Source organism: Euleptes europaea, chromosome 18 (assembly GCF_029931775.1).
Source record: "Euleptes europaea isolate rEulEur1 chromosome 18, rEulEur1.hap1, whole genome shotgun sequence".
Taxonomy (NCBI): domain Eukaryota; kingdom Metazoa; phylum Chordata; class Lepidosauria; order Squamata; family Sphaerodactylidae; genus Euleptes; species Euleptes europaea.
The window spans coordinates 40,734,033-40,759,969 of NC_079329.1; the positions used below are offsets into that span (position 1 = coordinate 40,734,033).

General features: G+C 44.2%; 1 protein-coding gene across 1 annotated transcript in view; it reads left to right on the forward strand.

Annotated features, from left to right (window-relative positions):
• Window positions 1-2,897: 2,897 nt before the first annotated feature.
• The window catches only part of MRC2 (mannose receptor C type 2), a 112,589-nt gene continuing 89,549 nt past the window's right edge, over window positions 2,898-25,937 (forward strand). Inside the window, exons 1-8 of the mRNA XM_056864732.1 lie at window positions 2,898-3,006; window positions 4,795-5,202; window positions 7,079-7,252; window positions 7,810-7,974; window positions 8,454-8,567; window positions 10,902-11,045; window positions 18,515-18,703; window positions 24,187-24,341. Of these exons, the coding sequence (XP_056720710.1) occupies window positions 2,898-3,006; window positions 4,795-5,202; window positions 7,079-7,252; window positions 7,810-7,974; window positions 8,454-8,567; window positions 10,902-11,045; window positions 18,515-18,703; window positions 24,187-24,341 (1,458 nt within the window). The remainder of the gene's footprint in view (window positions 3,007-4,794; window positions 5,203-7,078; window positions 7,253-7,809; window positions 7,975-8,453; window positions 8,568-10,901; window positions 11,046-18,514; window positions 18,704-24,186; window positions 24,342-25,937) is intronic.

Sequence of the window (25,937 nt, forward strand, 5' to 3'; positions counted from 1 at the left end):
AGGCGCCCTCTGCCCCACCCTGCTCGCCTCTCACAAGCCTGCCGCCGTGCCCCACCGCCGCATCCCCCCCTCGGGGCAGGCCAGGCGAGGGATCCTCCTCCTCCTGCTGCTCGCCCCTGCCACACCGCCGTATTGTTGGCCTTCCTTGGGCTACTCTGCCTCTCCTGCCCCTTCACCCTTCCTCTCCCAGCTCCTTCTCCCTCACCCAGGACCTGCCCCAGCCCTCCATGGGTGTGTAAGTGCGGGGCAGGACACCGAGCCTCCGCGGGAAGGGAAGGGTCTCCTGGTGCCCCGTGCGCTGCGGGCTGTTCTGCGTGCGCGCCCCCCACTTCTCTGCTGAGGGAGGAGGCGGGGGCCGTGTGTGTGTGTGTGTGTGAGAGAGAAAGCAGGAAGGCTTTTCTGTCTCTGGCCACTCAAGCACGGGAGGTTTTGCCTTGGATTTGCCGCTCTGTAGATGCACATTTCCCCCATCCAAATTCTCAGAACTCATCAGTAAGTCCCCATGCAGAGTTTTGAGAATCCAGATGGGGAAAATGTGCATCTGGAGAGTGGCAAATCCAAGGCAAAACCTCCCATGCATAAATGGCCTCTTTCTTTCTCTGTCTTCCTCCGTCCTTTTCTTTCCCTACTTTTCTTTCTCTCCCTCGCTCCATTTCTTTCTCCCTTTCTCTCTTTTTCTTTCTTTCTCTCCCTCCCTTCCTTCCCTTTCCCCTTCCCTTTCTCCCTCCCTTTCCTTCTTTCCTTCCTTCTTTCCCTCCAGCGGCTTCTCCAGCACCCTCTGGGTCTGTGCGGCGGAGGGGCGTGCAGTCCTATTCCCCTTTGAAGTGCCTACAAGCCATCCTCCAAACACCTTTCCATTTGTCTTGATATGTAGAGAGAAAACACTAAGGAACTAGTTGCCAATCTCCAGGTACTAGCTGGAGATCTCCTGCTATTACAAGCGATCTCCAACCAATAGAGATCAGTTCCCCTGGAAAAAATTGCCACTTTGGCAATTGGACTCTATGGCACTGAAGTCCTTCCCTAAACCCCGCCCTCCTCAGGCGCCACCCCAAAAACCTCCCACTCATGGCAAAGAGGAACTTGGCAACCCTAGCCTCTCCCTCTGGGCCCCCTCTGGGGGTGGTATTCAGGTTAAATTGTCGCATTGGCACTCGGCGATAAATAAGTGTGTTTTGGGTTGCAGTTTGGGCACTCGGTCTCTAAAAGGTTCATCATCACTGTACTAGGTGACTTCAACTAGCCTCACATTGACTGGGTAAACACATGCTTTGGTCGTGCTGTAGGAATGAGATTCCTGGACATCATAAATGACTGTACACTGGAACAGTTGGTCCCAGAGATGATCGCTGTGAAACTGACCAAATAAGCAGCCTCACGGTATTCCAGCATTAATCGCTCGCTAGTGCACTCAATAATGGATTCGAGGGGAGGGGTTTGATGAGGGGGACAGATATATGGGAGGGAGAAGCGAGAATGGGCGTGGGGAGAAAAGCCTGAAGTGACAAGTATGCAAAGGACCAGCTTTCGATTTGGGATCTAGACAGACTTTAAACTCGGGGTAAAACAGCATCCTAAAAATGTGGGGGAAATGCAAGGGGAGAGCGAGGCAACTTCTGAAGGTCAGAAAATACATGCATAATTAAAACAAAGCCCCTAAGTGGTCGGGGGCTGTGTGTGTGACTGTGACGGGAAAGACCCGTGCATAAAAGGCTGAAGTCCAGCCTTTCTAACCCTGTATCTAGTAGAATGTCAGTGTAACATATATATCCCCTCAGGAATGAGCTGTTAGCCAGCTTGGGCAAGATTTTGGAGAGGCAGAATAGAAAAAAATAATAAAATGTATGCTCCCCATCCAAAGATTCCAGGTAGCAAGAGTTTAAAAATATTTTTGTGGACAACCCTGAAAGCGCTTCTTTATGTTGTGTGACTAGGGTTGCCAACCTCCAGGTAGTAGCTGGAGATCTCCTGCTATTACAACTGATCTCCAGCCAATAGAGATCAGTTCACCTGGAGAAAATGGCTGCTTTGACAATTGGACTCTATGGCATTGAAGCCCCTCCCCAAACCCCACCCTCCTCAGGCTCCACCCCAAGAAGCTCCCGCTGGTGGCGAAGAGGGACCTGGCAACCCTACATGTGACTGTTGTTAGTACATGGTAGGAAGTGAAAGAGGGCTTAAAACTGTGTATGTTGGTGTAGCTTTTATGCTCCTATTGTACATGTCAAGGGAAAGACCCTGGCTTGAAAAGAAAAGCACCCTTAACACCAGATAGTGCCTGTCTGATTGGATCTCTTGTGCTGCGCTGGAATTGGGAATGAATGGGTTTCCTCCAGGCAGGGCCTTACAAGGCAAATGTCTCACATAGTCAGCCTGCACTGACCCCCCAGCCCAAGAGTATGGCTGGTTTCTGCCCTGGTTGTGCGACAGAAGTCGCTTTAGTTCCACTGTTGGAGGATCCGTGTTTCTAAATGGAGAAGGGAATGCGCTGCTTGGTTTGATGCAGTGATACAGGACTACTAAATCCTCTGAAAACTTGGGTGCCTGTGAAGAGAATGGAGGGGGTTCTTGCCTGTTTGGGATGGAATTAAGCTTTCTCTGCCTGATAAGATGAAGTGCTTATGGGCATCCCCTTATAGGAGTGCCTTTGATCCTCTGTGATGAGATGATAATTTGACCTCCCTTGTTGACTGCTGACTTGATCACATTAGTACAGGCTTCAGCAACCTTGGTTACACTAACCTGCACTGCATGGGACAGTATGGCAGAGGCAATTAGTGCTGAAGCAGCATCTAACCTTTCACTGGATGTGGACTATCTGCAAATACTCAGAACACTGATTCTGAATCAGCACCATCTTAGGGAGCTGTTGCCAGCCACAGTGGACAGTACTGAGCATGGTAGGCCAGAGGCTGGACTCTGTAGACGGCAGCTTCCTGTGTGTGTCTTGCTTTGGGCTCAGTTCAGTGCACTGGATCTCGTGTCTGAAGCCCATCACGACCACAGGTAAGGAAGGGCTGCCTCTCCTGGTATGAGCTCAAGTGCCACTTAGATCAGCCCAGCAGACTCCCACCCCAAGTCTGGCTGTCTTCTGAGAATGTCTGCTCCTGTCTTCTGGACCAGCCGGCTTTCCCTACCCAGCTGTTTCTCCAGAGGTTTGCCAGCCCTTGTTCTCCCCCCCCCCCTGCCCCGGACTGATCTGTTTGGATTCTTATGTGTTTCTTTGTTGGGATGCTTGTTGAGATGCTGCTTTATTATATTATACTGTTATGGGTTAGCTTTTAAGTTGTGATGTTGTAGCCTCCCCCCCCCCCTTTTAGGAAAGGGTAGGCTATGACTTTTAGAAGTAAATTAAAAATTTAAATTAATATTTTAAATTCCCAACTGTCTGCAGTTTTCCAGTCCTGGCTGAATGAATATAAACAGGAAAAATAAAGTGTAGATGAGTGGGCAGCATATGAAGGAGGTGGTAACAGAGGAATGCAAGACAAGCCAACAATATTTGGCTTTCGTTTGGACCTGCGTTCAAATCCCTGCAGCCCTGGGCTCTCAGCCTTGCTTGCTCCCATTTGTGCAGTGGATACGAGTGCTGGTCCTGAGTATAAGTATCAATAAGGACTGTGGAAAACACTGCAAAAGCACCACTATTACAATTAGTGTCACTCTTAATACAAATGTGCATGCCTGATACTTTCCACTGTAACTTGGAACTGGCTGAATGGGAGGGAGAAATTTTGGAGTTTTCCAAAATCTGCACTTCAGACTCCGTCATGGGCACAGAATGACGTCACCCAGTGGGTCAGTTTGAGTCCCGTTCTCTGAAAGGAAGTTGTGGGCAGGCAGAGAGCTGCAGGGAAGGGAGGCCAAGCAAAGCCGGACCTGTTGGCCAGGGAAGACCTCTTGTAGGACCTGGAGAAAGGGGCTGCCTGTTTGTAGTGAGGTTGGTGTGGCTTTGAAAGACAGGCTAAGTGGCAAACATTTTTTTGGGGGGTGGGGGGAGGTGTTAATGAATTCTCAGTGCATATTTAGGTATGAGCTCGTAGTTCATTGCTGAAGGACAACATATGTATTAGAGGACCTCGGACCCTTTCTCATTGATTCATTGTATTTTACTATGCAATTTTCTAGAAGCCTTTTTTGAGCTTGAGTGAGGGCTTGTGAGAAACTGTTGAGGCAAGAGCAAGAGGTTCCCCGGGAAGCCTTTGCTGTACTTCTCTGAACCCTTCAGAGGCTGTAATTATCTAAACTCTCTTCCAGGTGGTAATTTTCTAACCCGCTGCCTGTTTTTAGAGTAAGCTGATCTTTTTTGATCCTAAGCAAAAATCTCCTCTAGTCTGGACAGCTTCCTGTGGTTTCCAAAGCCACATTTCTGGGAACATGGAGAAATCTTGGTGGAGGCTAACACTTCCCTGAACTTGCCGAGAATGCTGTGATGAAAGTGAATAACTCTTCTTCATCTTCCCCTAGTTAGATGCTCAAAAACACAACAAAAAAAGTTTTACTTTACACGTTAACTGCTGAAACAGAGGTAGTTGGCAACCACACCTTGAGAGCCGGAACGCTGTCCCCTCGTTCCCGAACCACGGCAGCAGCTCGGCTCTAGTTTGAGCCTCAATCTTGAGGCCAGACTATTTCACTGAAGTGGGCAACTCAATGGGAGGGTTAAGAACTGCTAGGAAAGTTTTTTTTTTTTTAAAGCAAGCAAATCAGCCTCCCCTGACTGGCTGCCCTATTTGTGCAAGGCTGTGATACGGTTTTCCCTTTTGACATTGACCTTGCTTTTGCTTTTCTCAGATTCTGGGATATTCCTCATCTATAATGGTGAGCTGCCTGGCTGCTTGGAGACAAAAGACTCCCTAGTGAAGATTGCGAAGACCTGTAACTCCAGCTCCCCAGCTCAGAAGTGGAAGTGGGTTTCTCGGAGCCGGCTTTTCAACATTGAGGCCATGCAGTGCTTGGGTATCTCCTGGAAATCTGCCAACACCAGCACAGCGTCTCATGCTCTGGCCACCTATGAGTGTGACCAAGAGTCTGCCAACATGCGGTGGAACTGCCGGACCCTGGGGGACCAGCTTTCCCAGTATTTGAACTCCCGGCTGGGCAACTGGTCACAGACCACAGCAGAGAGGGGAGACCAGGCACCCAGAGGCCCGTGGAAGGTGTATGGCCAAGAAGGGGATCTGTGCTCCAAGCCATATTCTGGTAAAGCCTGCAGGATGGGAGTGAAGAAGGTCTTGCATGTTCCATAGGTTTACTGGGCAACTTTACAATTTAATGTGGCATTCTGGGAACTTAGGCTTTCACTTAAAGGCCGTGGTAATTTAAATGCCCTAGTGAAAACTGAAGAATGTTAGCACTGCCTTTCTAGAACTAGTTTAGCATGTCTTGCAACCCCCAGGCCTTTGGGATTCACAAGCCAGGGCACAAGGGTGGCCAGCCGCCTCTCGCTGCTTGCCCTGAGCAAGTGGTGAGGTATGTAACCTATGAACCTGGTTGTAGCTCCCCTGTCTAGTTCCCCTGCAGGAAATGTTGCTTCTGTGACAGCATTCAGTCTTTTTAAAAAGTCTTATATTCGCATGGAAGTATTTTCAATTTTCTTTCCTTCATTTATACCCTGCCTGTCTGTCTCCACACTGGGAGCCCCCATCATTCTCCCCTCCTCCACTTTACCCTCACAACAACCCAATGAGGAAGGTTAGGAAGAGACCGTGTGACTGGCCCAAGGTCATCCAGCAAGCTTCCAAAAGAATGGGGATTCAGACCTGGGTCTCCCAGGTCCGACCTAGACCAACACTTTAACCATGTCAACATGCTGGCTTTCATGGATGTGGTATGCATCATGTGAAGGAAGACGTCTTGCTGTGTGCATTGTGCCTGGCTGGTTGTAGGTGTAGGACCTTAAGCTGCCGTTTGTTGGAATTTCTCATAGAGAAACTGATCTTGGAAATAGTTCCATTTCCCCCCGTAACTAACTTCCTTGCCAAATGTTTTCCAAGTTATTGGAAAGCTGAAATCATGGAATCTGAATACATACTATGCAATGATAATTTATACTTATCAGTTATATTTTTAAAATGAAAACCTCGTCCATCTGAACGCTTATTTACCTTTAGTTAAAGGGAGGTAGAAAGGTAGAAAGGGAGCGGATAAATGTTTTAAATAAAAACACATAAAAAGTTTTACTGATCATAATGTTCGTCTACTTGAACAATAGATTAGAAAATATAGAATATTCAGGTAAATTCCAGTTAGGATATTTAATATATAATAAAGTCTAAAATTCTGACTATTTCACAGGGTATTTTCTGACTTCCCAAACCTAGTCCAGATAGAAAAGCCATGCAAAGATGGATTTGGATCTTTGCTATGTTCCAAAATGTCAGTTAAGCTCTCATCTGCGATTTCCATGTTTTATTGTTGCTCAGATTTCCATTTTGCCAAGGATTGTGCAAGTCCCAAACCTTTAATCACCATCTGGTCTGAATAATGCTTCAATTAAAAAAAAACCCAGTTTGGTTCTCATTTTTGGCAGCTGGATAGGTGTGTCACTAAGCCTGTGTGTGTGTATTGCAATGGCCTTGAGCTGCCCCATGCATGGGATGAAAGGGTGCTGGCCCAGGACTTGGCTGTTCTAGAGCTGTAGCTGTTGTAAAGAGAAAATCAATGTGTGTGGGCCATGCCTGGTGAATCAAAAGATGGCAGGACTACCAATGGTCATGGAGTAAGGGTTCTGTACTCTTTTCCCTTCTGCAAAATGAGCAAATTACTGTACATTGGCTGAATTTGAGTAATAGAATCACATCGCAGAACTCACCTTCTTGCGATGTGTAGTTTGGTACAGGATTGTGGTGTTTGTTTTATTGCATTCAGCCTCATTGCATTCTGTGATGCAAAATTTGCTGAATGAAGCAGTCCGCCCATTGCAAAGGGGGCAGGATTAATTTGTAGTCAGGGTATGCTTAAGACATTTGCCAAAGAGGTGGTGAGACTCATGGAATGGCTCAGTAGATTTCATGCATGCAGATCTATGATAGCAGAGGAGGGCAAGTCTGAGCCATACCTTCTCTCTTCTCTGCAGAAATTTACACCATCCAAGGCAACTCACACGGGAAGCCCTGCACCATCCCCTTCAAGTACGATAACCTTTGGTTCTACGACTGCACCAGTATGGGTCGTGAAGACGGTCACCTCTGGTGTGCCACTACACAGGATTATGGCAAAGATGAGAGGTGGGGCTTCTGCCCCATTAAAAGTAAGTTACTTCTGTGTGGGGTGGAATCACAATCCCTGATGATGGTTGGATGAGCATTTGTTAGCCTGCTGGTGAAAAGTGAAAAGAAGCTTGTGTCAGTGGGGAATACTGAAGAGCATTCTGGATATCACAACTGTTAAGGTCTCTTAGACTGATATTTGTTGAAAAATAAAATGAACCAAATAACATAAAAGAGCACTCACCCTTTGAATGACCCGCATAAGGATAGGTTAGCAAATCTACGCAGACTCTTCCCCCGTTCCCAAAATGCGCCTTCTCTTTACCTGCCCCCATTCTGCCTCATATCCTCCCTCCCTTCCTCCTAAGCATTGCTTAGTCTTTTTCTCCTCGTTAGGACTGTTTCCCACATTTTACCCCTTACAGAACCCGAAGGCTGGAAAGGGATCTTTACAGTAAGCCCAAATGTGCCAGACAACAAGCAGGTCTCTCTCAGGCTTCTTGAGGTCGGTTGCCCCGGAGGTCTTTCCTTGTTAACGAACATGGAGCCTGGTTACACTGACGTGTGGTAACTCCCTTTTCATGCCCGTCCTTCTTAGGCAATGACTGTGATACATTCTGGGATAGGGATCGCTTCACCAGTAGCTGCTACCAATTCAACTTCCAGTCCACCCTGTCTTGGCAGGAGGCTGGAAAGAGCTGCGAGCAGCAAGGGGCCGGCTTGCTCAGCATCACGGAGATCCATGAGCAGACGTACATCAACGGTGAGCCCTGGACCAAGCCACCTCCCAGGGGGTGGGGCGACGTGAAAGAGGCTGCGCCTCCAGAGCTCTGCTGCCTCTCTTTTGCTCATTCGTCTGTGGCTGATCGTGAGGCTGGGCCAAAGGGACCACAGAGCACCTCTCTGGGCAAGAGGGGCAAAAGGCTATGGAAAGGATTTCAGAGTTCAGTCCTGAAATCACTTGAGAAATCTGCAAGGAGATTCCCCCTTTTCTTTTTGATGTTACTGCAGATTTTTGTAAAAGGAAGTCTGGGCCCCCCATGTGTGGCTCAGTCAGAAAAGAGATGGAAGTCAGGCACCATTGAGTGTTGGCAGGGGAGGGGCCCGGAGGAGGAGGCTTTGGCGAGGTGGGGGAGATGGCCGGGGTGCTGCTTTTGGGGCAGGTGTGGCTGGAGGCGGCTTACAGCAATAAGATGTCAGAGCTTATACTGTGGCATTCTGCCACCTTCCTCCCTCTGCCAGGCCTGCTCACGGGTTATAGTTCCACCCTCTGGATTGGCCTTAATGATTTGGACCTTAACGGGGGCTGGCAGTGGTCAGACGACTCACCCTTGAAGTTCCTCAACTGGGAGAACGGTAAGTCAGGGAAGGGATATTGAAGATTATCAACAAGACATGTCATAAGTGAAGACGGGCTGAATGGTCATAAATGGAATCCCAGTTATTGAAATGTCTCTAGAATGAAGTAGGAATTCTGAAATCTACGTCTTAAAATAAACACTCTCATGGTGAAGACCCCTGGGGTATAACAGAGTGGCCCTGCAGCAAGGTCATCTAGTGCCTGTGATGGACGTAGATGCCAGAAAACTGACCGCTGGTATTGCCCTCATCCTGGCCTTTCCCAATATGCTTTCAGCATGCTACCTGCCACCTTATAGAATTTCCCAAAGCGTCATGGGACTGCTTATTCCCAAGTTGCAGAACAAGGTTTTTTTCCACCAGAGCTTTGCTCATGAAAGGGTAAGGTAGGTTGCACCTGAACTCTGCAGAAGAGGGCTCGGCTTCCAAACTGTCCTTACTGCACTGCAAATGATATGCCTGTCTTTGCTGCTAGTCATTCTTGCTGTGACTGGGGAGAGGAGAATGGCCCGCTCAGTTCTAGATATTACAATACTGGGTACAAACAAAGTGCTTTTGGTTTTATTGTTGTCATTGTCATAGTAGCACGGGTCCCCCACATGGTGCCCGTGAGCACTGTGGTGCCCACTGACAACTTTCCATATGCTCACCAAGTGTTTTTAGAAAGTGGGTGGAGCCAGGGTGGGGCTTTTCTCCAGCAAGGCTTTTGATTGGCTGTGCAGATTTTTAAAAATATTGCTTTGGCAGCAGCTGCTCCCCCCCAGCATAAGGCGCTTCAGTGTGTGACTGAAGGTTAGCTGCAGCAGCCATTTTGTGGTTGGCTCTGCCTCCTGTGGCAGCCATTTTGTGGCAGCCATTTTGTGGCTGTGCCCACCACACTATGTCAGAATTCCAAAGGTGTCCACAGGCTCAAAAAGGTTGGGGACTCCAGTAGTAGCAGTATTGTTTTTCAGACTCTACAATTCTGAGTATTTAACTACCAAAATACCCTGCAGTTGTCATGACTGAGCTGTGATTTGAACATAGGTTCCCAATATGTAAACCCAGTTCTTTGGCAGTGCAACAGAAATTCCTCCTGCCCCAGTAACAAAATCTAGAAAACATGTCTCAAGAGTATGCAGCCTCAGAATCTCATTGCAGAACTCAAAGAACATCTTTATTTATTTGAAATATTTATATTCCATGGAGTCCTCAAGGCAACTTACAGTATAATGTAAAGCAACAACATTAAAAAAAAACACATCACCCAGAACTACCTGCAGAGAACAGCCAAATGCATGCATCGTCAGGGTTGTTGGCCAGCCACCACGGCAGAGAAGCTCCTTTCCTTGGCAGCCACCTAGATTAGGGCTTCTTATGGAGGCCTTAAGGCAGGCAGGTTTGAAAGGGAGCAGATATCTTTCCGACACTTTGGATCCCAAACTGCTTGGGGGTTTGTAGGTCAAAACCAGCTCTTTGAAATGTGCCTAGTAGTAAATTGGTAGCTAGTGAAGCTGGTAAGATCATCTTAAAACACATCCCAGTTATCCACCTTGGAGGTGTTTCAGTTCATGGACAGCTGTGACCAGATTACACACTTCCAGGTTCAGCTGGCCTGCTATCTAAAGGGTGCAAAAAGCCATGGCTGGCACTTGGATCCTGTCTGCAAGGTTGACTCTTGTAGAATCCCTAAGACACATCTTTGAGCCTTAAGTTGAGTATAACCCTAACTAGAAGAAGATGTAGCATCCATTCTCAATTGGTACATCACCTCCCAACAGTACCACAGTCTCTGGTTTGAGCTTCAGGTTATTGGCTCCCATCTAGCATATGATAAGCTACAGAACCTGTTCAGAATGTCAAACTCAACTGGGCTGGAAGAAAAGGAGAAGTAGTGTTGTGTGCCATCAGCAGGTTGATGACACCATCTTTGTCCCCTAATGACCTCCCAAGCCATTTCATGGAGGTGTGCAGTAGCATTGGAGGTAGGATGTAGAATCCCATAGAATCCCTTTTGCAGCCAGAATTGAACCTGCAGAACTTCTCATTCCCATCCCAGACAGCCGGTCCAGAAGGACGCTGTGGTGGATGGAACTGAAAGCTGCTGAGAAGTAAAGAACCACCAGGGTTTCCCTCATCCTTTTGACCTTCTGGTGAAAGCTGCCCAAGAGAGTGACCAGGGCAGTTTCAGTCCCCAAACCACATCAGAAGCTTCATTGAAGTGGGCCTAGGTAATCCTTCAGCATGACGGGCCTCTGCCCTGATGCCAGGCCATTCTCAAGCCGTGGTTTAAATTAGCAGACGAGGTGATTGCCCGCCCTCCCCCAGTGTCAACCCTGCTTCTGTTTGTAGGTCAGCCAGACAACCCCCACGAAGAAAACTGCGGAGTGATCCGGACTGAATCGTCAGGGGGGTGGCAAAACCGGGACTGCAGCGTCGCTCTGCCTTACATCTGCAAGAAAAAACCAAATGCCACTGCTAATACATACCTGATAGGTACGTAATTTGGAGAAAGGCAGCACAAGAATAGTTTGCATGACTACAAGAAGCTAAAAATTACTATCATGTGCTGGCCTTTCTGCAACCCCAAATAGCCATTGGCTGAGCTAGTGTGGTGGTATTGAATATTCATGTCTAAGACAGAATGTTGAGAGCCAGTGTGGTGTCGTGGTTAAGGTGTCAAACTAGGACCTGGGAAACCCAGGCTCAAATCTCTATTCGCACCCTAGAAACTTGCTGGGTGACCTTGGGCCAGTCACACAATTTCAGCCCCAACCCTGGCTAGTATTTGGATGGGAGACCACCAAGGAATAGGTAAAACTCTATGGGGTCGCCATAAGCAGGCAGGCAATGGCAGACCACCTCCAAATGTCTCTTGGCTTTAAAACTCTATGGGGTCGCCATAAGTCAGCTATGACTTGATGGCAAAACAAACAAACAAACAAAAACAACCCAGAACGTTGCGAAAGATGCAGTTTCTGTGAGAAACCTCAGGCAGGGCCTTAGTCCAGGAGAAGCTGAATGGCCAGGTAAGGAGACTGATGGCTGGAAAGCTGGGTGGGGAAAGTGGGCTCAGGATAAGGAGGTTAAAAGGGAGAATGGGTTTATTATGTACACTACACGTTCAACTGTTTATACCAATGTATTACTTAAATCGATGTCATTTACTTAAGTAACTATTTATTAGTTTGCATCTGTCTTTGTACTTTATAAATATGTCTTCTGCTGAGTTAGTAAGGAAGAGAGTTTGCTTAACTAATGTGGAAAAGAAGGGTTTTGAAGCCAAAAGACAAACAGCTGTGGTTTGCCATTGCCTGCCTCTGCGGAGCAATGCTGAACTTCCTTGGAGGTCTCCCATTCAAGGACTAACCAGGGCTGACCCTACTTAGCTTCAGAGATGGGGCCGGCCTGGGCCATCCAAGTCAGGGCTAACAACAGATAGTCAATCAAGAAAGCAGCCCTCAGTTGTAAAATTACAGATCAAGTGTGCCTAACTTCAATAATTAATTGAGCAATTTTTAAATATACTGTCATTGTCTCTTTCACCATCTTACTTCTAAGATCTGTTCTGTTCCAATAATTTGAGAAGGGCTCCTAGCAAGATATAAATTCAAAGTGAGCAATTCTTCTACCACCCATAACCTTTCATACGTCATAATTTTTTCCATAATCATTACAGACCAAACCTTATAAAGCCAAACCTCTACACTTGGTGAGGAAGCTCACCTCCAGTATGGTGCTACCAAAATCCTAGCCACAACTAATAACTTACATCAGTCTGTGGGCCTTCTTTACCCTCTCAGAGAACAACTTAGAATCTCAGGTTTAAGCTGTAGACTGAATTATAAAATTTCTTGAATTGCTTGTATCCAAGATACTTTCCCAAAACTGTTTAATTTCTGGGCAATGTCACCAAACATGTAAAAAAGATCAATTTTTTTTCATTACACTGTCAGTATGTCTGAGAGGTTGTGGGAAACATAGTTGCCAGTCTATCAAGGGTTAGGTACCATCTGTACATAATTTTTGCTCTCTCCTAAACCCACATTAACTGAGATCTTCAACAATTCTTTAAAAAGACTAACCCAGCTCTCTTTTGGGATAGGTACTGCAAGGTCTTTTCCCCATTTGCAAGGTCTTTTCCTTTTGAATGTGCCATTATTGCAAATACATTAGCCACCATTTTTTTCTGGTGCTTGGGTTTATCCTAATATGCTTTCAGAGGTGTTAAATTGACACTATCCCATCTCAGCTTGCTTTATTTGCAAAAGATGTTTAATTTGCAGATACAGAAACCATGGCACCCCTATTCCCCCCATAGATTGGCTGATTTTTATATAAGATAGAATTACATTCTCTTTAATGAAATCCTTAATTCATGAAAAGCCATATGCTGCTGCAAAGTCTATTTGGTGAATTCTATATGGTGACTCAGTGGCATGCACCATTCCTGATTTTTGTTCACACATATTCCATACTTTCCTTACAGCCAAGTATGTGCCTTTGTTCTGTTTGCTGCAAAATTTCTATTTATATCAGAAGAAGATTAGGGGTACACTTCATCATCTTCAACCTCTGACAGTTTTGACAAGTCTTCCCTCCCCCACTCTGGCTGTTCCATGGTTATGGACCCAACCAGAGGGGAGGGTGATCCTGGATTTAATACTCAGTGGTGCTGCCAGCAACTTAGTGCAGGAAGTGGATGTGGTTGAGCCAGTTGGCAACAGTGACCACAATGGCATCAAAGTTAATTTATATGTATGTGGGAAAGTGCCTGGGAAATCTCACACAATTGCCTTTGAGTTTAAAAGAGGGAACTTCTCTAAAATGAAGAACCTGGAAAAAAGAAAGTTGAAAGAAACAGTTAGAGGGTTAAATCTCTGGAAAAGGTGTGGGGTTACTCAAATCCTTAATACTAGAGGCTCAGCTAGATTGTATACTGCAGGTCAGGAAAGGTTGTATAAAGACCAAGAAGTCACCGTCATGGCTAATGGGTAAGGTGATGGAAGCCATTAGAGGGGGAAAAGTCTTCCTTCAGAAACTGGAAGGCTTGCCCAAGTGAGGCAAACAAAAACAAACACAAACTTGCACAAAGGAAATGCAAGCATACAATTAGAGATGCAAAAAAAGATGTTGAGGGACATATCACTAAACACATGAAGACCAACAATAAGAAATTCTTTAAGTGCATTAGGTGCAGGAAACCAGCAAGGGAAGCAGTGGGACCATTGGATGATAGTGGGAGTAATGAAGCAGTAAAGGAGGATAAAGTGATTGCTGAGAAACTAAATGAATTCTTCTCATCTGCCTTCATTGTTGAAGATAGCCTCTGCTACTTGTGGCGATCCCATACCCGAAATGGTTTTCTAGAATAATAAATACATTATATACAGTCGGATTAGACGCGGAATATTCCCTGGAGATGAGTTTGAGGAAAGCAAAATCATTGGTCCATCAACGTCTATTGGATATCAAAAGCCAAAACGAGCTATCATTACTGTCAAAGTTATACAGTGCAGTGAAACCATGTTCAAGATTTGCTACGGCTCCTTACCAATCAACTATTACTCATGCCAAATACAGATGGGCTTTCTCCAGAGCTCGTTTTGATGCTATACCTTCTGCCATTGTAGATGAAAGGTTTCAACATTTGCCTATGGAGCAAAGGTTCTGCCCATGTTCTCCCAATGCAGTTGAATCAATTTCGCATATAGTGCTGCATTGTGAATTGTACTCTGATGTTAGAACAAGTACTGTTTCTCCTCTGCTAACTCGGTTTAGGCCCTGACCTGGATGGCCCAGGCTAGCTTGATCTCGTCAGATCTCGGAAGCTAAGCAGGGTCAGCCCTGGTTAGTATTTGGATGGGAGACCACCAGGGAAGTCCAGGGTTGCTGTGCAGAGGAAGGCCCTGGCAAACTACCTCTGTTAGTCTCTTGCCATGAAAACCCCAAAAGGGGTCGCCATAAGTCGGCTGCAACTTGACGGCACTTTACACACACACACAACTTGGTTTAAGCATCTGAACTATTTTTCAGGGTTTCTGGAGTTAGATGTGGTTAAATACTTACTGAAGATTAGGAGGCTTCAGTATCTTATGTAATGGCAAACTTTTGTTATCTGGCTATTAAGAGAATCACACTAACAAGAAAGGTGGTGGTTAACATATATAGGTTCACACAATTTATTCATAGCAGATATGTAGTTATCCTTAGGCTTTTTAACTAATCAGGGTATGTATTAAGCTCATGATTGTATACAATTCTTTTATTGTGGAAGATAGACTGTATTTTATATTTGTGCTGGTCTTTGACTGTAACAATAAATATTATTATTATTACTGTTGAAGACAGAAGGCCAGATACCTTTTCCTGAACAGAGGTTTTGGGGAGGGAAGAATGGTAAGCTGGGACAAATAGTGGTAACAAGAGAGGAAGTCCTGGAACGTCTAGACAAACTGCAAACTAACAAGTCACAGGGACCAGATGGTATTCACCCTAGAATTCTTCAAGAACTCAAACGGGAAATTGCTGAATTTCTAATGATGACATGTGACATGTCCCTTAGATCAGCCTCTGTTCCAGAGGACTGGAGAATGGCCAATGTAACAACCTTTTATAAAAAGTGTTCCAGCGGGGAACCATGAAATTACAGGCCAGTTAGCTTAACGTCTGTTCCAAGTAAATTGATGGAAAGCATTATTAACGATAGAATTGTCAAGCATATGGAAGGGCAAGCACTGCTGAGCAAAAACCAACATGGTTTCTGCAAAGAAGTGCCTGCGTTATCATATTAATTCCCAAAGACAATAACACAGGAGGAAGTTGAAGAATCAAAGCAGTTGTTTATTAGGCCCCAATATACAAACCGGGTGGAAACTGCCCAGATGCGCAGGACAGCTTGAACCCAACAAAGGATTGTAACAACGTTTATAACTTTGGGTCAGGGGTGTTTACAATGACGTAGATTCACTGTACATTGGTTGTCTACATCACTCTAATTAGCATTTTGGATAGACATTGGATGAATCTGTTTCTAAGCAAGCATTAGGTCCTGTGACCACATTCCTAAGTGTGAAGGTAAGATGAACAGTTGTACCAGGCAGCGATGTAGTCTTTGTTCTTGCAGCTTATAATGGCGTTTGCCAGACTCATGCTAACTTAAATGATTTTACATTAGGGCCTTTGTTCTAGGGATTAATACTTTACCCCTTATACCTGGGTCTGCATGCCAATTACATATATGGTCTCTCACATGGTATTGTGCTAGATGCTAACCCTTATATTTTGTGCTTAGCATCTTTATAAGTGTGAGTATGCGGACTGAGCATAGAAGCATACATTTCCAATAGCATATAATGATTTCAAGCATTACAAAAGAAGGCGGTTAAGGGAAGATACGATAGAGATCTAAAAACCTATGCATGGAATGGAGAGAATGGACAGGGAGAAGCTTTTCTCTCTCTTTCATAATACCAGAATGCAGGGTCATCTGCTGAAGCTGGTGAAAGATTCAAAACAGACAAAAAGAAGTATTTTTTCACAATGCATAGTTAAATTGTGGAACTCCCTGCCCCAGGATGCGGCGATAGCTGCCAACTTGGAATGTTTTAAGAGGGGAGTGGACATGTTCATGGAGGAGAGGACTATTCATGGCTACTTGTAAAAATGAATACTAGTTATGATGCATACCTATTCTCTCCAGGATCAGAGGAACATGCCTATTATTTTGGGTGCTGTGGAACACAGGCAGGATGGTGCTGCTGCAGTCTCTTGTTTGGGGGCTTCCTGGAGGCACCTGGTCGGCCACTGTGTGAGCAGACTGCTGGACTTGATGGGCCTGGGTCTGATCCAGCAGGGCCTTTCTTATGTTCTTAATTAGTTTTGAGGGAAATGGCCATAAATTGTTACATTTGTGGTATCTTTTGCCAGCTAGACTGGTTTGAATAGAATAGGGCTTTGTGAAGAAGTTCAGGCATACTCCACACATTTATGGTGGAGTTCTGCTGGAGCAAAGGGGTTTTGGAGAATGATTATTTCAGTGCTGTCACAAGGCTGTTCTGTACTTGTCAGGCCTGCTCTCTGCAGAGAGAAACAGACTGTGCATGTTTTGGTTTCAACAGGTGCAGTCCAAGGCCGAGAACTGGTAACTGTCAAATTCCTTTCCTAGCTGTGGGAACGGCCCTCGTAAGGAGGGTGGTTGCCATGACTGCAACCGCTATCTTGATGTGACCAATGCTTTTCCATATAGGCCGCAGGCCATGCCTTCAAACCCCATTCTTGCCAACTTACCTGTTAGCTCTGTATACCTGTAGGTTTTCTAATAAATCAACTCTCTTTTGGACTACTTGTCTGTGGATGTTGTTTATGGGATTACCACAGGGACAAGTGCTCACAGTACTCTAGAATTAGACTTGGGCCATTTCCCAGGTTCCATGCTGTTAGGAAGTGCAGTTTTTCCCTTCTTCCCCACAGCATCATGTTGTACCTCTCAAGGTTTCCATGGCTTTCCTCCAATCTTTCTCAAACTTGGGCCTTTTATGCACAGGTTGTTTCCATGGCAATCAACCCCCTGACTACTTCAGGGCTTTGTTTTCATTGTGCTAGTCTTTTCTGACCTTTAGAAGTAACCTCGCTCTCTCCTCACATTTTCTGGATGTCACCAAAAACAGCATCTAGAAAACACGGAGAGAGCGCAAAGTGACTTCTAAAGGTCGGAAAAGATGTGCATAATTAAAATGAAGCCTCAAGTAGTCGGGGGGGGGGGGAGTTAATCGCCACAAAAACAACTTGTGAATAAAAGGCCTTGTGTTGCTGTGAATTTTTGGGATAGACCTCAGTAAAGCCCGGATGATGGCTGTGTGAATGGCAGAGTTCAGATTTTCCTACCCACATGGCAACCATTTTTCTTGTCTTTGTGGTGGCCATTTCCTCCCCCAACAACTGGGGCTTTCGGGGGTTATAAAAATATAATGTTATAACAATCTGTGTAATAGGTTCCCTGAATTCCCCTTTTATATAAAAAGTTAAATCTTTAGCCCCTTGTATCTCCACAACAAAAGGGGTTAGAGCCTATTCTTAAAAAAACACACACACACACACACCAAAAGCTGAGCATTCAGAGACCCTGGTATACATGTTGTTATAATGTTATGACAATATTCAATTGCTGATTTTATTTTAAAAAACAGAAATAGCACCATTGGGTAGGGTGTGGGACTGGGGCTGGGAAACTGTAGGGAAACCTGCCATGTTGAAGTTCTCTTGACCCTGCACTATATCCGCAGCCGCAGTAGCAGAGGGGAAACCACACAAGCCTGTCCCCGTGTGGAAACCCCCTTGCTTAACAAGTCTATTCCCATTCCTGTAAAGTATTGTGAGATTGCACTATACTTACTGATAGTTACCTAGGCTTACATTTATAAAAGTATGGAAGCAAAAAAATTGCCTCAAAAGAGGGAGCTATTGGGAAAAGTCAACTACTGTTATGCCTTGATGCAATTCTGGTCTGGAGCAGACCAGGTGTGGAGAAGCAGCATATAAATTTCCTCAATGAATTGGTGGTTCCCAGTTCTACTAAACGATGATGATTGGGGGCTGGTCAGCTGACTCTTGCTCCCTGCCTCTTTTTGAGGGGTGAGGGCTGGGGGCAGGCCCCCATTCACAGGGCCATTTTTTTCTCTGAGGCTGCCCCTACCAAGGGGGCAAACCGGAGAGGGAGAGGAAGGTGGGGGAGTTTGGTGTTTTGATCTGAAGCGACTAGCCAGAGCTCTGAGTGCGGGTTTTTAGTTTAAATGATTTTATTATCTCCTGTTATCAAACCATCTTTTTTGGGGGGTGGCACATAAGTTCCTGCTGTTAGTGGTGGGTTAGTGTCTTCGCTTTCTGGGCTGCAGATGTTTGAGTGCGAGTGTGCAGTGGCAGCCAGGTCCCGTGACTTTCTGAGTTCTGTTAACTCATCGTAGTAGATCCTTGGTTGGAGACGAAGGTTGACTGTGATCCCAGCTGGCAGCCATTCCAGTCCAACTGCTACCGACTGATCAGTGAAAAGAAGACTTGGCCGGATGCCAAAAAGACCTGTTTACGGAGTGAAGGGGACTTGGTGAGCATCCACACTCTCCCGGAGCTGGAGTTCGTTACCAAGCAAATCAAGCAAGGTAAGCCAAGTTTGAGTCAAATACTGCCTGCAGCATACCCTGTCATATCTGCCTAGTGTTTCTAGGGCAACAAATGGGAAATCATTGCTTTAATTTCTTCTTTTTGTAAAAAATAATTTTTATTATTTTTCTGAAACAAGTTAGCATATACATTTCTACATTTGTTAAAAACCATCAAAAATTATGTTGTTATTGAAAGTATATCTAATATAAAGATTTAAAAAAATCTTTTTTTTAAAAGATTTTTTTAAAAAAAATCTTCCTCCATCCATTAATAAACCTGTATACTCTTTGGTATCAACAATTCTAATCCTAATATTTTTAATTTCATTCATTAAACTAAATCTCATACAGTTTTAAAGATATAGCATTGAATATAATCATTAGAAAATAATTAATACTAAAACAGAAAAAAAGAATTAATAAATCTCATTAATAGTAAATGGATTAGATCAATAAGTAACAATTATTAACTGTTTTATAAAACAATTTCTCCGTAAACCCTCCATGTCTCCCAATCACCTATTCATTATAAATTGTCTTTCTAATGTATTAATATAGTAAATTATACCGTTATTACCAAAATCAGACCTTTTAACCATTTCCTTGTCTATTTCCAAAAAATCTAGACTCTTTTAGCCAGTCCTTTTGTCCGGAATTTCCAGCGTCTTCCACTTTTCCTCATTAACACCAAACACCAAAGAGCATCCTTGGATATTGTTGGTAAAATTCCCTCTGCAAGCATAGAGTTCTCATAGTAAACCTGCATTGTAATTTCTTCAATTCCAAAATCATAAAGAAAGATCCCAGTAGCTCCAGCCTTTCCACCCTTCAAGTCCTCCAAGCTAGTATCAAAGAATTCTTCAGGCAAATTGTAAAGACAAAAATCAAAGTATCTCACGTTCATATCCATCATAGGCAGGTAGTCTGTTGCAGTTTCTTGTTGAGGGGATGCAGTGTCTAATTGTTTATCTTGGCTCTCCACTTCCTTTATGGGGATTTTCTGATCTTCAACCGCCTTCTCAATTGGAGAATCCACTGCTCTCACGTCTGACTTCATTGTAGTAGCTTGGTCCTTTATTTCTTTAATTACATCCAAAATAGTATCTAGTTTTTGGTTAATAGATTGATATTGGGTGTTTATCATGGCAAGTAGTTGATCCATCTGTTTAATTGCACGTTCCATGCTTGCTGCTTTTAAGAGTTTTGTTGAAACTTAGTTGGTAAAGTCCAAACAAATACACCGAAAAATAAAAAGTTTGTAGGTAATTCAACAGGATTCTTGTATCGTGGGTAGTACTTTAATGTTAAAATACCATCGAGTTGAAAACACTCTAGTATAGAACTGCTGCAGAGAACAGGATATACCCAAAAGGTTGCAGGACCGTGGACCTTCCATTACCTCCTCTTGTCCAGGAACTTGGGAATTATTTGCCAGTTACACAAGGGAACCACACTTCCGGTCTTACGATCTATGATACTTTTGCGATGGCATTAGGCCCTGAAGATGGAAAGATGACACCTAAGGAGGGGGGGATTTCTTCCTCCCTCCCCTTTCAGCGTCGAAGTAGCTGATTGGTAGTTGTAACGATTTCAAAAGATCCTGTTTGTTATGTCTACCCACTGGTCAGATTGATAGGATTCCTGCCGATTTATCTAATGTTTTTTTGTTTTCTAAGAGTCATTTATACATCAGGTGGGGAGGTGTGGATTTAATAGATGTATTTGGCAATCCTTCAGAACCTCCAGATCCAGGTAAAACAAAGGTTTTCCCCAGTGCTACTGGACTCTTGCTCTTTTCTACTAAAAGAGTTTTTGTAACTTACTCAGATTTTAGAAGAGTAGGTATTCTTGCTTCCATGTAGTTGCTTAGGTGGTAATGGGTAGAGGAGATCTGAGCCTGATTCCAAAGAAACGTTCGCGGCATTGTATTTCCCCTCAATGCTGGCGGGACTGCGCCCAATTCCCCAAGAGTGTTCCTCTCTCAGAAAAATGGGGGTCAGACCGCTCTTCAAGGCTGCAGGGGTGTTCCTGCTTCCCAGTCCACTATTTAGGAGCTGGGTAGGGGTGCAGAGTGCACCCCAAATTTGAACGTTTCTTGGGTCCCTCGGGAGCTCCCGAGAAATGTGGCGCTCAGATCAGCATCTCTAGCGGAAGTCATTGCTTTAACTTCTTCTGAAGAGTTTCTGGGGGGAGTTCGATCAACCGCCTCAGTGTTTTCCTGCTTGACCTCTAGGTTTCCATTTACATAGCAGCACAGTTCCATGAGAGATCAGGGAAATGGGAAGACCAACCAAGGGAATATCCAAGGGTAGTCCTAAGACATTTTATAAAATGCCTTAGATCTTTCCAATTCAATTCTTAATGGCCCATAAGGGATTAATTAAGTGTATTTTTAATGCTAAAGAGGGGCAGCTTCTCCTACAGTACATTGGCCTCACTTTCACAGGTCAATCCTCCTGCTCTCTTGCTGGAGAATCTTATGCCAATACTGGATTGTTTCAGCTGGGAACTTCCTATACTTTCCGTCACACTTGTCCTATTCATTTTACTGATTTGCGTGCTGGATAATGCATTTTATACTTCTTCTACTGGCTGAAAGGTTGAGAGTATAGACTTCTTGGTGTTTCCAGGTTTGTGTGCACAACTGCTGTCAAGTCACTTCTGACTAATGGTGGCCCTTCTTTCATCAGGAGTCGTTTCAAGTCTTCACTATTTTCTGCCAGTAATGTGGGATCATCTGCATATCTCAGATTGTTAATGCTTCTTCCACCAATTTGCACTCCACCTTCATCTAAATCTAATCCAGCTTTTCTTATGATATGTTCTGCATATAGATTGAAGAGACAGGGAAATAAAACACATATTTTTGTAACGATTTTGCCAATTGGAAACCATTCTGTTTCTCCATATTCTGCCTTAACAGTAGCCTGTTGTCCAGAGTATGGGTTGTGCATCAAAACAATCAGATGTGGCACACCCATTTTTTTTAAAACCAACCACAGCTTTTCATGATTCACGCAGTGAAAAGCTTTGCTGTAATCTATGAAACACAAGCTGATTTTCTTCTGAAATTCTCTCGTATGCTCCAGTTGTTGGCAGAGTGATTAATAACAGGAAAGGCGCTCAACCTGATTAAAGTGCAGATAAATGTTGATTAAGGAACTAACATAATTGATAATAAAGGGTAGAGACAGAGATAGTTTCCTAACTACGTAAGTAAACATCAGGCTAGATGTTACAAAACTTAAAAATATGGTCGGGAAGAAGGTCAGATTGTTCAGGTCACGATGTTAAAATCCTGATCTTTTGTGTATCCTCTGAAAGGCAAGCTGGCCATTAGCTTTACCTCTGAGGAGCTGAGTTAAAGCAATGGCTTCTGGGAAACGGCATTCAGCCCATTCTTTGTTCTCTCACTGAATACAGAAACCACCCAGGGCCATCCAAAAGCAGTCTCAAATGCAAACAAGAAACACAGCTCTCTTATAGGCTAAGGAAGCACCTAACATGATCTATATTAACAATGTTTAATTCAAGGTGTTGCACAAGGTAACAGAGTCAATTAAAGCCTAATTAGATGGTATTACCCTGTTTTAAGAAACTATACCTCAACCTTCCACTAGTTGAGAAGAAGAATACCTGGAAACCATCACATTAATTTCTCACACAAGTAAAGTAATTCTCATAACCTTACAATAAAGACAATTACCATATACAGGATGAGAAGTGCCAGATGTTCACACCCAGAGTCCCCTACTCCATGCCCAGAAGATGGCCAAGATGCCTTCCCTCCCATGAACTTCCCAAGGTCATAGAATCAGCACTGCTGACAGCTAGCCATCTAGCTTCTGCTTAAAAACCTCCAGGGAAGGAGCACTTACCACCTCTCGAGGAAGTCTGTTCCACTGAGGAACCACTCTGTTAGAAAATTCTTCCTAATATCAGGACGGAAACTCTTTTGATTTAATTTCAACTCATTGGTTCTGGTCCGACTTTCTAGGGCAGTAGAAAACAACTCGGCACCATCCTCTCAGTCTTCTCCTCTCAGTCTTCTCCACCAGCAGGGCTACCAATTTACACTTGCTGCAAGTGTAATTATTGTTACCCTCAAGTAAGAATACAAACATGCCACAGACCTTGCATGTTACTACCTCAGCTCCCTCACTAGCCACAGTGCTGTGATCCATTTCTGAAGTTGTTCGGTTTCTTTCTTGCTCTACTCTGGTAGTTCACATGACAAACTGCCTCTCAAGGCTCCTGTGAGGGTTCCCAACCTCCCTGTGCAAACTCCATAAAATCACTTGCTCAGACGGTCATGCAGAACCAAGGAACTTTATTGGAAGCTTCAGGTTAGTATAGGCCTTACAATGGCAAAGTTGCAAGTGCTAGCAATTTCACAAAGACAGAATTATAACCCCTACAGGGAAGCAGATGTCAAATGTATGTTATGGGAATCTACGAGATAATTGTGCATGGTACAGGAACATCAAAGATCTCAGGAAGCTCGTTATTGCTATCTACACACCAAGGCCATAGCTGGTGGGAGGGAGTCGGAGAGCGCAAGGGAGGTGGATGGTGGGAAGAGACATTCCAACCTGGGGCCTGCTGGACGCAGCGCCTGAACCAAGGAAAGGCAAAAGACCTGGACTGCTTTTACGAGCCCGGGGGGGGGGGGGGAAACACACAAAGCAAAAGCTTACAGACCCTTACAGCTCCCTGCTTGAAGAAGCAAAAACACTCAACACATAAAAAATATAGAAACTTGTCAGCTGCTTACAGGGCCCCCAGGCCAGATCCCCGGCTAAGAGCCCTTGTGCTCTCGCCCTTTGGCTCGCGCCAAAGGCTTGCGCCTCTGGCAAGAGGAGCCTTCTTAATGAAGAGCTCTCAGTCCCACCCCTCAACAGCCAACAGCAGAGGGTGGAGCCAGCAATTAACCCCAGTCACACTAGCCCTCCTCACACAGGAAACAACAACTCTTTAGAAACTCTGGGTCCTGCAGACTCTCAGCCCAGGTACCTCAGCTTCTGCCTCTGGCGAGAGGAGCATTTTTTAATTGTACCTCTGCATCCTGACTCCCTTCTTTGCAACACTCTTCCTGCCTTATGACTGGGATATAAGGATATATATATAATGATGTAAGAGATCTTCATTCCTACTTGTGTCTGATGAAGGGAGCTTTGACTTGTTAATTTCTTAAGTGCTACTGGACTTAAATCTAGCTCTTCTACTGCAGACTCACATGGCTACCCTCCTGAAACTAGCTAGGGAAATTCAGCTTCCTAGATATATGGAGAGCTTGCCCTCCAGGAATAAGACATCTACAGCCTTGAGAGTCTTCTGCATAACACACTATATTATAAAGTTAGGAGGCTTCACAATATATCTGCAGATTAGGTATGTCCATGCCCCTTCTGCCTGGTGAATGGTAAAGAATACTGGGAGCACTGGAGTTACTGACTGGCTGTTTTGTCTTGCTTTGGCAGATGTTGAGGAACTCTGGATTGGCCTGAATGATCTCCGCCTGCAGATGAACTTTGAGTGGTCTGATGGCACACCTGTGCAGTTCACCTTCTGGCACCCCTTTGAGCCCAACAATTTCAGGGAGAACCTGGAGGACTGTGTGACGATCTGGGGACCGGTATGTGTGGAGCAGGAGGGAACCGAGCATCGGCAGGGGATGCACTTTTGAGCACTGGCAAGCATGCACTCTCTGTCTCTCTCTCGCTCCCTGTTTAGTGTCTTGTTTAGAAATGCAAGTGTTAATTAAAGGGTTTACGTAAGCTAAATCTTTTACTGAAGATTAATATATGCCAACAATAAATTATCAGAGCTGAGAATGAGCTGTTTCTTTAAGAACATGGGGCAGGCCATATAGTTATTGGCAGCTCCTTCCTCTTTGCAACAGGGAAAAACCTTTAGAAATGACACTCCTCAGTTTGTGTCCAAAACTAGAACACAGCAGTGACTCAAGAGGTGATGGTGAGGGAGGCCGGTGTGAGAGCCCCAAAGCCCGTGTCTGTGCCACTCTTGGTGGTGCAAGTGGCCTGGCGCCAGCGGCTCAGATGCCGGCGCGGCCACTTGTGTGCTTCTTGAGCTCTTTCGGCCTCAGAGCTCAGGAGTGGTCTGAAAATTGCTGCTGAGGGAGGCTGTTCCATTTTACCATGTTTCTGGTTTTGATTATTTGTTGAAGAGGCGGGTCTTTGGTAGAATTGTAAAATTTCTCAACATTTTGAAGCCCCTTTTTTGGGACGGGGGACACAGAAATTTAACTGGAAATGGAAATATATGCAAAATTTACTTTCCTATCAAACCTAAACTTCTTTTATTGATTTAGCAAAATAAAATACATCATTTATAAATTAGTATATAAATTGTACTGTTTGGCATATTTATTGATTTTTTTAAAAAAACCGTTTCATTCTCTTAAAAAATGTAAGTATACCTAGTACTTGAGAAAGAGTTGCAAACTCCTGCACCCTATGTTACCATAGCACATGTGTCTTAATTTTGGGGCATCTGAGAAGCAGGAAAAAATAAAAGTTGAAGGTAGAAAACAAGTTCTGTAGTAAAGAAAAGGAAGTGTATTATTTGGAGACAGATAGTCACAATTGGTAGGATTATCTGTGTGTTTGGATATTAAATTTTATAACATTGACAACACTAAACTATTTAATTAATCACACTACAGCATGTTAATTGTTGCAAAAATAGTAAAAAGTAATCTTGGAATTGTTGTAGAAAGTATTATCTAATGCTATAGACAGTCTACACATTTTGAATAAAACTTTGTCTTTCATTTGACTCATTCCCAAAGTAAAACAGAAACAACCCCCCAATGTTCCCACAAATTTATCATGTTTTCCATCAGAAAAACTGGAAAAGTCCTCAGACTTTTTGGTGCTATATATTTTGAATGAGAAAAACTTTGCCTTAAAAAGCATTGCACTCACTCTAATTGAGAGAGCCAATTTATTTGTCTTTTTGGTGGTTCACGCCGGTATCCATAAAACTCTCCAACACCACATTTCAAATGAATTGATTTTCTTCCTGTCAGCTTTTTTTAAAAATAAAATTTTTATTATTTTCTTAATTTTGTTAACATGTATTTAAAAGCATCAATTATTTAAAATCAAACAAGATAATAAAATGTAAATAATTATAATAATTGAAATATAAAATGACTCCCCCCTCACACTCTTCCATCCTAAGTTAATTTTTATATACTTTTGCTAAC